Genomic DNA, 14,594 nt, shown 5'->3' on the forward strand with positions numbered 1-14,594 from the left:
AACAGCAGTGGTGTTTTGTACTTGGTCCATCAGACGAATGTATATGGAATGGATTCTACTTTTGGTAGTCTGGTAGTATACTAGTGGCAACAAAATTATATCTCTCTCGGGCAGCCGCAGTGGCCCAGTGGTTTAGCGCCGCCTTTGGCACAGGGTGTGATCCTGGAGACTCGGCATCAAGTTCCGAGTGGGGCTCCCTGCAGGGAGCCTGCTTCTCCCTCTGTCTGTATCTCTGCCTCTCTCTCTCTCTCTCTCTCTCTCTCTGTGTCTCTCATTAATAAATAAATAAAATCTTTTATATATATATTATATATATATATAATATATATATGAAGGGAAAGGACACAACAGATGAGACAAATAGGAAACAAAATGATAGATTTAAGGTTTACCATATCAATAATTCAATTAAGTGTAAAGTGTCTAAACATTCCGATTAAAAGGCAAAGATGATCAGGTTATATAAAAAAAAGTAAGATTCAGCTATAAACTACCTATAGGAAATTTATTTTAAATGTAATGACATAAATAATTTAAAATTAAAAGAATGAAAAAAATATACCAAGTTGGTGTTAATCAAAAGAAAGCTGAAATACTATTGATATCATATAAGGTAGATTCTGGAACAAAAAACATTACTAAGAATAAAATTCATTTCATAATGATAAATGGATCAGGGCAATTGCGTGGCTCAGTCCATTAAACTTCTGACTCTTCATTTTAGCTTGGGTCATGATCTCAAGGTTGTGAGATTGAGCCCCATGTTAGGCTCCATGCTGGAAATGGAGTCTTCTTAAGATTCTCTCACTGCCCCTCCCTCCCTCCTCTCTTTCTCTCTCTCTCTCTCTCTCTCTCTCTCTCTCTCAAAAAAAAATGAAAATGATAAGTAGATCAATTCATCAGGAGGGCATAATCTTGAATGTTTGTGCATCTAATAATAGAGCTTAAAAATATATGAAGTGAAAACTGATAGAACTGAAAAAAGTAGAAAAATCCACAATTATTATTAGAGATTTCACTAGCCTCTCACAATAATAGATTTAAAAATAGAAAAATCAGTAAGGCTATAGAAGACTTGAACTTAGCAATCAATCAACCTAACCTAATTGGCATGTATACAACATCCCACCCAACAGCAGCAGAATTTTCCTCAAAGGCATACAGAATATTCACCAAGATAGACCTTATAATTGGTCTATGAAATAAAACCAAAGAAATTTAAAAGAAATCAAGTCATACAAAGTGTGTTCTCTGGTCACAATGTAGTTAATTTAGAAATAAATAACACAAAAGTATCTCAAAAATTCCCCAAGTATTTTTACACTCTATAACAGAATTCTAAAGGAGACATAGATCAAAGAAAATATCGAAAAGGAAATTACAAAGCATTTTGAACTAAATGGAAATATCAAATTTGTAGGATGTCACTAAAGCAAAACTTTATAGCAATAAATGTGAAAAAAGAAAAAAGGTCTCAGCTTTTACTTAAAAAACTAGAAAAAGGGATCCCTGGGTGGCGCAGCGGTTTGGCGCCTGCCTTTGGCCCAGGGCGCGATCCTGGAGACCCAGGATCGAATCCCACATCGGGCTCCCGGTGCATGGAGCCTGCTTCTCCCTCTGCCTATGTCTCTGCCTCTCTCTCTCTCTGTGACTATCATAAATAAATAAAAATTAAAAAAAAAAAAAACTAGAAAAAGAAGAGCAAATCCAAAGTAAGAAGAAAGTTAATAAAGATTACAGCAGAAATCAATGACATGGAAAACAAAACCGTATAGGATATAAAAAAATCAATTCCCGGGGATGCCTGGGTGGCTCAGTTGGTTAAGCATCTGCCTTCAGCTCAGGTCATGATCCTAGGATCCTGGGATTGAGCCCTGCATAAGCTCCCTGCTCAGCTGGAGAGGACATGCTCACTAACATAGAAAACCCTATGAAATCTACAAAAGAAGTTGCTAGAATAAGTGAGTTTAGTAAGGTTACAAGAAAATAGATCAACATCCAAAATCAATTAATTTCCATGTATTTGCAAATAATTCACATTTAAAAACGGTATTTACAAAAATAGTTCAAAACACATGAAATACCTAGGGGTGAATCTAACAAAAGATGGGCAAGACCTATACACTGAAAACTACAATTGCTCAGGGAAGTTAAAAAGGACCAAAATAAATGGAGAGTTATACAGTATTCATGGAACAGAAGACTCAATATCTTTAAGAGAGCAATTATCTCCAAATAGACTTATAGATCCAATGTAGGGGTGCCAGGGTGGCTCAGTCAGTTAAGCATCAGACTCTAGATTTCAATTTGGGTCATGATCTCAGGGTCATGAGATCAAGCCCCAAATCGAGCTCTGTGCTCAGCGCAGAGTCTACTTAAGATTTTCTCTCCCTCTCCCTCTGCCTCTTCCCCTTCCCCACCACCCCCACTCAGGGGCATGCACCCTCCCTTGAGTTGGGCAAAGATTTCTTGGATTCAACACCAAAAGAATGTTCCATAAAAGAAGAAAGCCCTGAAATATTGGACTTCATTAAAATCAAGACTTCTGTTCTTTAAAAGACAGGGAATGAAAGACAACCTGTAGACTGGAATAATATATTTGCAAAATATGCATCTCATAAAGGACTTGTTTCTAGAATATGTAAAGAACTTTAGGAACTCCATTATATGACCATTACAACCTAATAAAAAATGAACAAAAGATTTGAACAGACATTTCACCAATGAAGATATAAAGGTGGTCAATAGGTACACAAAAAAAGATGCTCAACATCATTAGTCATTAGGGAAATGCAAATTAAAGCCACAGTGAGATACTACTGCACACTTTCAGAATGTCTACAATTAAAAAGTCTGAACATAACCAAGTGTTGATGAGAATGTGGAGAAACTGGAATTTTCATACCCTGCTGTTTGGAATGTAAAGCAGTGCAATGTCTTTGGGAAACAGTTTGGAAATTTCTTAAAAAGTTAAGCATTACCCTTACCTTGTTACCCACGTTTCACCCCAGGGAAACTAATGGAATAATCCACATACAAACTTGCACAGAGGTATCCATAGCAGCTTTATTTGCAACAGCCAAAACCTATGAAACAACCTATGTGTCTATCAACAGGTGAATTGATAAAGCCATACAGTGAGGTACTACTCAGCAATAAAAAGGAACTACAATCTCAGCAAGGAAAATTGTCCACCTTCAGGGTAGAGATCCTCGCAGTGGCTTCCAGGGAACTCAGAAGTGTGAGGAACTCCAGGTGGTGCCAGGTGCACACCTCCCAGTGAGACAACTGTTCGGTCCACACCTGCCTGCTATCGGGCCATTTGACTTGCTCTTGCCACTGAAATGTGAGAGAATGCACCAATTCTGAGTAGAAGCCTTAACAGACCCAGCGTTTTGGAGATTTTTCATTTCTGTCTGTCACAAAAATAGCATTCCTGGTAAGAGCTGCTCCTTAAGCTACATCCTGGAACAAAACCTGGGGAGCAAAGCCGCAGATGACACGTACATGAGCAAAAAATAAACTCTAGTACTTTAAGCCTCTGAGATTACAGATACGTTAAGTTTGAGACGTCTCTGAAATATAAAAGTAGAGCAGTCAGATGGTGAGCTGGATTCATGAGTCAGACACTCAGAGAATAGATTTGAGCCAGAGATAAAAATTTGGGAGTTGTCAGCATCTAGATTGCATTTCAAGCATAGGAGCGGATAAGATCACCTAGAGGAAGGGTAGGAAGGAAAAAGTGCTGAGGAACACGAATGTTGAAATAACAAGTACAGGAAGATGAGTCTGCAAGGGAGACAGGAATGGCCAAATATCTGGAGGAAAGCCACAAACGAGGTTTTTAATGTAATCCCACTTTTGCTTGTCCTCATTCTTCGTTTCTTCTGTTTCATTTCCTTTCCTCCAGCTTAGAGACGACTAAGCAAGCGTCAGAACCTCTGGGTGCACCTCCCACTCCTAAAGGGAAATCTTCCTTTTCCTTTATGGATCTTGAGCACCATTTGGACAAGGGATCCTGCCTTCCTGATTCACCTCTGTCCCTTCAGGGCCCAATGACCCTGCCGTGTCCCTAGTGCGCGTAACTGGCAGCTAACTCCACCCGGCTGGTCACCAGCCTGGTCTTTCACCTTCATCTTTTTCCCTTTGATTCCTTTTCCTCCACATGCATGTGCTCAGGCTTTTACCACTAATTATTTTTCACATGAATATTGGCTAGACCATAGAAGGTGAATGAACATAGGTATGAAGCGTAAGGAAGCACAGTACGATGAACATCTGTGTGCAACCGCTCAGTTGAGGAGAAAGAACCTTATACCTTAGCTTAGAAGTCCCTTTGCGCTTCTCCCCAGGTCCACCCCAGTGCCTCCTGCGCACAAGAAGCCATCAACGTGCATTTTGCGGTTCTCACAAACTAGGAAGAGAAGGGGACTTTCTCCCATGGATAAAGAGCGTCTGTAAAAACCTACAGATAATACCTGATGTTTCTTTGCTTTATGATTTTACCAAGTATGCTTACATTCCTTAAAAAAAAAAAAGAGTCTGCATATATCTTATCTTCATAGGACTAAAATCATACTGTATGTGTTACCCAGTGATTTTCTTTGTGCTCAAGATTATGTTTCTGGGACTTGTCCATTATGGTGCATGTAGTTGAAAAGCATTCATTTCTCCATCTGCATCACAGTCTAAACTATACCACAATTGATTTGTCCTTTCTGTTTTAACTGTGTTCCATAAGTTTTGATATGTAGAGATTTCATTACTGTTCAATTCTAAGTATTTTTAAATCTCAATTATTATTTTTTACTTGGCCCATGACTTATTCAGAAATACACTTTTTAAATTTCCTAATACGTGGAGATATTTTACGTATCTTTCGTTACAGACATTTGTATTCTGAGAATATGGACTCTAACAGTGCTGTTCAGTAGTATAATGTGAATTAGACTATGTACATATGTAATTAAAAAATGTTTAATTGCCATATTAAAAGAGAAAAATAAACAGGTAAAACGTACCTTAATATATTTTACTTAACTCCATATATACAAATTATCATTTAAATATGTAATCATCTCTAAAGATTATCATAGATATTTTAGATTTGGGGTGTTACTAAATTTCCAAATCTGGTATGCATTTTAAAATTAGGCACATCCTAATTTGAACCAGTTACCCTTTACTGCTTAGAGGCTACATATGGTTAGTGGCTGCCATATTGGAATATACAGGTTAATTGGACAATTGTTTGAAATTTACTTTCTGGCCTAGGATGTAGTCCTCAATTCATGTGATCCGGAAAATGTGTGTTTTTCTAGTCGGGTACAGAGTTCTATATGTGTACCTTAAATCTGTCTTATTGGCATTGTTAAAACCTCTATATTTTTACTGAATTATTTGTGTGCTTGACTTTGGGTTGCTGCATTGTACCTCATAGGAAGGCCTCTCACATAATAGCATGGAGCTATGTAGTGTGAATTTCCATGGCCTTATATGGTGGGTCCAGAGACTGACTGATGTAACTGAGGGAACTGTGTTGCAATCTACCACTATAGTATGGATTTTATAGTTTCTCCTTACAGTTCTTTTTTTTTTTTTCTTCTCCTTACAGTTCTATTGGATTTTGCTTTATATATTTTAAGGCTACTTGAACAGGTGCATGTAAATTTAGACTATTTATGGTGAATTAATCTAGTCTCACTAGAAGCCAAGAATAATGACTTTTGTCTTTTTATTTTAATATCTTTTTTAAATTTATTCATGAAAGACTCAGAGAGACAGAGACAGAGACACTGGCAGAGGGAGAAGCAGGCTCCACGCAGGAAGCCCGACATGGGACTCAATCCCGGGTCTCCAGGATCTGGCTCTGGGCTGAAGGCAGCGCTAAACTGCTGAGCCACCTGGGCTGCCCATGACTTTTGTCTTTAAGTTTACTTTGTCTAATATTTATTTAATTGCATACTTGTTTTTCTTTATACTTTTTCTTTCTACATCTTTTTAAAAAAAATCTTTCCATGTCCTTATGTTTTAAGAATGCCTCTGATAAAGAACTCAGCTGTGTTCATTTATCAGGCCTGTTTCTCTTTTTTAACTTGTGAGTTTAATTTATTTGCCATCAATGTGATTGCTACCTTAAGCTTTCTATTTTTTTCCTTTCTGCACTGTTTCTACTTTTTGGGCCTTTGGGTAGAGGGGTATTGTTGGAGTTTATTTTCTTTATGCTTTTTCCTCTAATGGTATATTCTATTTCTATTCTTTAAGTGGTTACTTTTGAAATTTTACCATGCATACTTAGTGAAGTCTAAAAATAATATCTCAAACTCCCAACCATGCAAGGGCCAAAGAACACTTGAGCTCTGATGGTTGCCATCCTAACGTATAGTCTACAGTTTTGTCTATTGTTCTAGTTCTATCCTTTTGTTAGCCCCACTAATTAGACATAGTTAAAACTGTATTTTATGCAGATATTTGTTTATAATCACCTGCATGCAGAGCTGGCTGCATAATTTTCAGGGCCCAGTACAAAATGAAAACATGGGTCTCCTGTTCAAAAAGCTACAAAGCTTTTTTCCCCTGACTTCACAGTATCTCTTTCAACCTGGCATGGTGTTTTCATGATTACTATTGAATGTGGTGCTCCCTGGGGCCTGGGGACATCATGGAACGGATGCAGGCTTTCACAGGCACTCAGTACACCTCCCTATGATTCAGAGCAGGGGGAGTGCACATGCCCAAACCGCACCCTTCCCATGGGTGCCTGTACCTGAGACCATGCCTGAAGCAGAGGAAGGCAGAAGAGGCTGGGCAAGGGCTGAGGAGCAGGGGCTGAGAGGTGGTAGGAGGTAGGACTGTGTGTGAGCCAAGGCTCCAAGCCAAGCCCCTGGTACATACTCAATTGTCCCATGAGACCTCACATAAAACACAAATTTAAAGATAAAATTATTAAGAGTTTCATGATGGTGACCAAAAAGCATTCATTCTGAAGCACGGGATCCCCTTCTGAGCATGGGCTTTGTACAGCTGTCTTGACCATATGCCCAAGAAGTTGTCCTCCCTGCATGTGTCTGCCAGTTTCTTTGCTCACATTTCTTCTTGCATGCTGACCTTCCTTCTGAGATCTTATCCCTTCTTGCAAAGCATATTCTTTAGAAGGTTCCTTTGTAAAGGTCCTTTAGCTGGTAGTAAACACTCCGGTTTTGTTTATCTGTCTCATTCTGAAAGATAGTTTTGCTGGGTACCTAACTTTAGTTGGTGGTTATTTTCTCATAAGATTTTGAACATATTATTTTGCTGTCTGACTTCCTTCGTTTGTGTTGGAGAATAAACTTTCAATATGTTTGGGTTCCTTTGAAGATAATGGTTTTATTCTCTCCAGCTTCTTTTAAGATCTCTTTAACTTTGATGTTCTTCATGTTTACCAACAGAGGCCCTGATGGAAGATTCATTTTTTATTATCTTGCTTGGAATCCATTTGGCTTCCTAGATTTGTGAGTTAGTGTTTTTCATTAGTCTAGAATAGTCCCCTGACATATTGCTTCCTCTCCCTTATCTCTCCTCTCCTTCTGAAATAATAAATAGATATATATTAGATCTTCTCACTCTGTCCTCCATGTATTAACTTCTCTTTTATATTTTCTGTATTTTTCACTTCCTGTACTTTACTCCATACAATTTCTTTAAATCTCCCTTTAAGTTTATTCATTTTTTAGCTATGAATAATCTGCTAGAGGACCACCCACTGTTTTTCATTTTGATTATTATATTTTTAAGTTTTACAAGTTTGATTTGGTTCTTTTCATATTTCATGTTAAATCAATCATATTTCTTATTTAAATGTTGTTTAAATAAATATTTTATTTCTTTGAATATCCTGATTCTATATTCTGTATCTGAAAATTCAACACTCATGAGTTTGATTATGCTTTCATTTGTGTCTGCTCATTCTCTTACTGGCTTTTTTTCTTTTATAGTTTTGTGATTTAAAAAAAAAAACATGATTTCATAGGTCTTGACTTTTATAACTGTAGAAAATCTTTGAGTCCCATGTTGAAGATAGGTTGTTCCCAAAATACTGTGGTTTTTTTTTTTTTTTTTTTCCTATCAGGCATCTAGAGGCAAAGTTAACCTATTATGACTTGAAGATATCCTTTCAACATGAAGCTTTTTGAATCACTCAGATTATATGAATTCACAATACAAACCTGTGTTAGGGTTAGTTTGTGTTTATAAATTCTTGTGAGAGATTTATATTTTTCCCTCTCCCTAGCACCAAAATTCAAAAGTAGTAATTTTCTTTCTGTACCTTGAGAGATGTTATTTGAATTTTACACATACTAGGTGTGAATTTCACACATAAACTGCATGTGCAGCTCTTTGAGATGCAGCTTCATGCAGGTGAGTTTCCTTTTACTCTTTCCCTCCTGAGCCCTTCATGGTTATGAAATTTAAAGCTCAGGTTCATCAGATTTGGAAGGTACCTTCAAGGTAAGAATTGGTTTCAATGCTCTACTTATTGTTAGGGGTTCTTCCTTTTACTTTCTTTTTTTTAAGATTTAGTTTGAAATTACAAAAAATTTTACAAAGACAATACAGAGAGAGTTTATGTTTCTGTTTGGCCCCCCCCCCCTTTTTTTTAAGATTATTTGTTTATTTGAGACAGAGAGAGAGAGAGAGAAACAGACAGAGGGAGAAGCAGGCTCCATGCAGGGAGCCCAATGTGGGACTCAATCGGAGGTCTCCAGGATCATGCCCTGGGCCAAAGGCAGTGCTAAACTGCTGAGCCACCTGGGCTGCCCTTGTTTGGCCCATTTTTAATAACAGGGACACATCTGTAAAAACTATGAAATTAACATTGGTCTAATACGATTAACTAAACTACAGACCTTGTTCAGATTTCAAGTTTTCCGCTCATATCCTTTTTCTGTCCTTTCACTTGAGTTTTTTCCTCTGCATTCTTTCTACTTTTTGTCCAGCTCACTGATGAAGTTTAAGATTTTTTTAATAAGTTAAAAAAATGTTTACTTATTTTCAGTAGGAGAGTTGTCAAAGTACCTCGTCCAACACATTTCTAGAAAGAGAAGTCTGGGGGGTTTTTTTTTAAACATCATTTTCCCTCAAATGATATTCATAATCCTGGTTACCAAGTCCAACATATCTTCTTAAGCTTGTGTCCTTAAGTTTTTCTAGCCTAGAAATGTTGGCATTATTTTTATTAGGTAAAAAAAAAAAAAAAAAAGTTTAATTATAAGACCAGAAAAGAAATCAAGAGATAGATTGAGAGTCTATTATAGTGCTATAGGTGAGAGAAAGTCAAGAACCTTAAAAAGACTGTTGGCAGTAGGAAAGGAGGAGAGGAAATAGTTTGAGGAGCACTCAGGAAGCAAAATAGAGAATTTGGTGTTGAATGGATGTGGTGGGACAAGAAGAAGAAAGAGTCAGGGAAAACTCGGGGATTTCAAACCAAAGATTTTGACTCTTGAAGATTTTTAGAAGTCAAAAGGGAAACCAATATTGTAGGAGATGATGGTGGATTTGTTTTTGAATGTATCTGGTATTAATGATTCATTAGGGTGGAAATGTCCAATAAGCAGTTGTAATTGAATGCCACAATTTTGAGAAAGGAGTCAGAGCTAAAAGGAATAGAGTGGTAATGGAACACAAATAGATTAGGAAGAGGAATAAGCAATGGAGAAGAATCACCTATATAAAAACTAAGGAGAGACATGGTCATTACAGAAGAGGGAAGGAGCCCTGATCAACAAATGTGCTTTTGCCACTACTTATGATATTCAGAAGCTTAATTTCAGTGCCCCTGTGAAATGCTCTTAACGAATCTTCTGCGCTTTCCTCCACCCAGAGGATTATGAACTAAACTTTAAGATCCATTTATGTGGATTAAAATATTAAAATGTTCTTTATGTTTTTTTCAATTTTCTAATATGTTTTGTACTATACCATATCTCAGACATTACCTTCTGTTTCATTTGGTTTGTTCCAATCAGTACTTAAGACAAGTATAAGAAAAATAAATTTAACAAGAACCGCAAACATATGTTGATTTTATGGCATATCCCAACCTATTTTCCTTTTTTTAGGAAACAAAATATTGTCTAGTGTTAGAATTTAGTCATAAACTTTGAAACCATAATGTATAACATTTTATGGTATTTATGACTCCACATATGTTGTTACTATTTCATGCAAAAGAAATAACTTAATAAGCAAAAATTATGCCTGAGAAAAATACTTACCTTGTATGTAGTGTTTGTAAATTGCTGTTAATGGTACAAGTAGTATCTAGAGGCAGTATATATATTGCTAAAGAGAAGAAACAGACTAAGTTGTGAAATACTATTACCTGAGCCAGGAGCTGCAATTTAGGAAGAGTGTCAGGGTCTTGACTCATTTGTTGGGTTTATGGTTTTCAGGGAACTAATGCTGATTTCACATCAGAAAAGCATCGAGCAGCTGCAGGAAACCCTTAGACAGAAGCTGCTGAATGATGATAACTGGAGAGAGAAGGTAACAATAATGTAGCTTTCATCTGCATGTGTCTTATTTGCTTTTAAAAATTCTGTTTGCCAGGAGACTATTCCAGGTATCTTTGCTTCCATGCACATTTTGATTCCTTCTGGAATTTCCTAGACCAAACATGCTTGTAAGTGTCTTTTCCAAAATATCAAACAACATAATGGAAATAAAAAGGTAAGAACAGAATTTGAAATCTCGTAAAATTAAGATAGCCCTTAGTTCTCATGTAAAAGTGTAATTTTTATCTTTAAGTATTTACCTTGTTCCTGTAAAGTGACAGAAACTTCATTTGACTACATCCTTAAAAGCAGAAGAATATTCAATTATTCTTACAATTTCTCTGCTTTTAAGAAGATACTACAAGAGAATGGAAAATGGCAAAATTACTCAGTTATGAACTTCTGGCAAAGTAAAATGTATAAGAATTTAGCTCATTATTTGCAAAGAAAATGTTTTCTCTTAGAGTACTGAAAACGCATTGATTTTTTTTGTCTTTGGGCTTTCTAAAATTTTTCAAGATTTCAGTAATAAATATGTATTACTTTGATAATTTTAAAGGATACAAATAATATTCTAAAAATTATTGGTCTCTACCTCCTCAGGCCTTGTACCGCTCTAGTCATTGAGGCTTACAGACATCATCTCCCCGCCATAAACTTCTGATACTCCTTGATTGGTCCCTGGGCTGTACCCTGAACAATGCCCTGAACCCTTCCCACCTCTTTCTCTTGCCCAACTGATACCTTCCCTAGCACTAGTCCTCATCCTTGGTTTTCTGATAACATTGTAAATTTGCATATCAAGCTAGAGCTGGCTACTGAAATTCAGATTGCTTGACTAAAGTCTTGACAAGCTGTTTGGTTATTACCAGATTCTTCTCTGTGATGTCTAGGCCCTATAACTTGTAACCTCAAGGGACAAGCAGTGGCCACCTTCAAACTAACATCTCCACGCGGACTCTTCCGCCCTACCATCCACCAAATCGAAACCCTTTAGAGATTGTTGCTTGCTCAGGTCTGTTCTAAATTTTTCACTTTCATTTCCATTCTTTACTCAGTTGGCCATACTGAGGCATTACTGGCCCTCTATAAAACAATCTCACTTTCCTTGTCCCTCAGGGATCACACACTCATTCTGTAAGATAAGTGATCACTATAACAACAGTTCCATAGAGGCAAAAATTAAAAGTTTAAAAGTTGAGAATATGGACTGAAGTTGCTTCAAGTGCTCAAAGAAAAGCATAGACTTTTTCTTTTCCTTCTACTCTAAAGCCCACATTTTAAAAAATTCTTTCTAATTTTACTAGCTTTGGGGTACAGTTGGCTAGTCTGTTCTTATTCACTTCCTCCATCCTTATGAATCCATGTTTGAAAATACAAAAAAAAAAAAAAAAAAAAAAGCTCAACCTACTCAGCAATCCAAATTTGCAAATTAAAATAATGAGATTATTTTTTAACCCATCCAGTTAACAGAGCAGTTTTGGCATTGTGATGAAGTCTAGTGAGATAATCTCTCATATTCACTCTTTAAGGGGCTGGAAGTTACAGCAACCGTTTGGAGAGCAATTTGGAAGTGTGTATGAAGAGATATTGTAAATATCTCTTAATGCAGAAATTTCACTGATGGAATTAATGTGAATAGAAATCCACAGATTCTTCCCTTCCCTCAGACACCTGAGCTTCTCATAGACTGACAGAGTGAACTTTCCTGCCTTTGCTGTGTACAAGTTCCTTATCTCTGTGGTCACACCCCGTGAAGGACGTTCAGATACAATCTACTAGAGAAGTCTCCGCATTTACAATCTACTTACTCTATTACTGCTGCTCACTGTACCCTGTCTATGAGGTTACTGACAGAGCAAGTGGACCAAGTTAGTGTTAGCATTTGATCATATAAAAGCATTATGATCTTGCCTCATGCTGTTAATTTGATGATGAAAATAAACCTATGTAAGATTTTCTAAGTTCTTGCTAAGACCATGATATCATTCTAATAAATTAATTATATCATAGATGCATTTTGGCATGTATAATTTTCTATGATATAAATGGGCATTTCATTTTGTTGAGAGGACATGACTTCTTATTAATAAATCTTATCATTTAGCTTAGCAGTAAATCAAGATCCAGATCAGTAAAGCCAAGGAATGATAATTATGTCTTGGCTGTGTTAGTTATTGAGACTATGAATAAAAAGTTCCCAAAAAGTCCTCTCATGAGAAAGGGAAATCATTAATATGACATTGTCATCTCTTTCTTGGGTCACTGTGCCTTTGTGTAGGAATGAAGTGTTCCCTTTACAAATATATAATATACATATTAGAATAAACTTCATAACTTAAATGCTTTTAACATTCAAAAAAAGTAGATAGCAATTTGTGCCTGTACTTAATTATTTTAGAGTATGTAAAAAGCACATAATAGAATCAATAGTTGCTATGCAACAAGGATGGCACATTTTAAAATAACTGCATATTTACTAATTGCCATAGATTTTTATTTCAAGTATTCCTTTGATGTGAAGAAAATAAATTAATGTGCATACTGAACATTTAAAATTGGTTCCAAATGCACAATGTTGTTACTTTTCAGTTAAAATTTTTGTAATTAAAAAATTTCCTATAGCCAGAGTGCTGACATTAAGTGATAGCCATGTGTTGATTATTACTTTTTAGTGTGATAAACAAATCCCAGCCAAATATTTTGTCAGATTATTACTAAAATATCGTCCCATTTAGGAACATTTTAGAATTGTACTACTATTGACCTCATTTTAAATAGTGCGCAGAGCTTTTAAAAGTCAATAGTTAAATAAACAAACAGAACCTTCCTAGGTGAGCAGCTGAATTGATAGTGAAAATGCAGGGTAGTGGGGTTGGGGTTTACCTCAAGAGATAGTCAATTCTAGCATCAAAGGGAAGCAAACAAAAAAATCTCAAATTTTCCTTCAAAATATAACGGGCAAATGGCTGAGTAATCCCTAATGTGTTTTAGGGTACTATTAATGAAACTTAAAAGAATAACTTGTAAAATAACAAGATTTGACAGAGATGAACTTGTCATAAAAATATCATTGTACATTTATGCATAAGAAATGTCTGGCTAAAAATAATATTGAGAGCACACTTTAATTTGAAAAATTATAGCATGTAATTTTCAAAATCGAATTAATAAGATCACAAAATTTTAGATCTAGAATGGCCTGCAAATATCATCTGATTTAAATCCTTAATCAAGATAATAAAAGTAGCCTCCAGCATTAGTGTTTACTATATGCCAGGCCTTGTGCTTTCCATAAATGTAATTTTAATTATTATAAAATTATTATTCCTGGTAGCTCATGGAAAAAAATAAGGCTCAGAGAAGTTAGGTAAGTTGCCAAGGCTATATAGCCAGGAAATAACAACTGATACAAACCTTGGGGAAAAAAATGAGAGCTAAATACAAAATTCAAAACTTCTGCATTTGGCCTAGATGGATTAATACAAGCCAGATTTACTCTCCCTCCAAAATCACTAAGCCACTGGAGAAAAGATAGAAAACAATGGTTTCAAGACACCAAATACCAGACAACAAAAGACAATGATTCTTACAGATAGGAGACTTCTTACAGAAGTGAGCTCTGTGATTGCTCAAATTTAAAAGTTGAGAATATGGACTGAAGTTGCTTCAAGTGCTCAAAAAAAAGCACGGACTTTTCTTTCCTCACGAGAGAGGAAAATCATTAATATGACATTGTCATCTCTTTCTTGGTCTTGAGAAGACCAGAGAGATGAAGATAGCTAGAGTTCACAGAGTAGTGTTCTCAGCAGAGAGCTGCACACAGACAGAACGCTGGAGATCTAGAGAGTCCCCATTTAGTGTATGTATGGTCAGTGCATATGTGTGGGGAAACTACCCAAAGGCAGAGAAAGACTACCTGAAAGGACAGAGAGGAGTACCAAATTCTCACACAATGCCAGACGGGAAGACCTATAATTCACAGGGCACTGGGTAGAGTTCTCAGAAGGGTCGTGCATCAGTAGGAGGAAAAAAATTAGCCCCAGATTAAATGCTGAACTG

General features: G+C 36.3%; 1 protein-coding gene across 10 annotated transcripts in view; it reads left to right on the plus strand.

Annotated features, from left to right (window-relative positions):
* LEKR1 (leucine, glutamate and lysine rich 1) overlaps positions 1–14,594 on the plus strand; it is a 171,813-nt gene that overhangs the window by 128,637 nt on the left and 28,582 nt on the right. For all 10 annotated transcript variants that reach the window (XM_025436133.3, XM_025436137.3, XM_025436135.3 and 7 more), the window contains one exon: positions 10,431–10,524. In XM_025436133.3, coding sequence (XP_025291918.1) covers positions 10,431–10,524 — 94 coding nt within the window. The remainder of the gene's footprint in view (positions 1–10,430; positions 10,525–14,594) is intronic.

Source organism: Canis lupus, chromosome 23, assembly GCF_003254725.2.
Source record: "Canis lupus dingo isolate Sandy chromosome 23, ASM325472v2, whole genome shotgun sequence".
Lineage (NCBI taxonomy): Eukaryota > Metazoa > Chordata > Mammalia > Carnivora > Canidae > Canis > Canis lupus.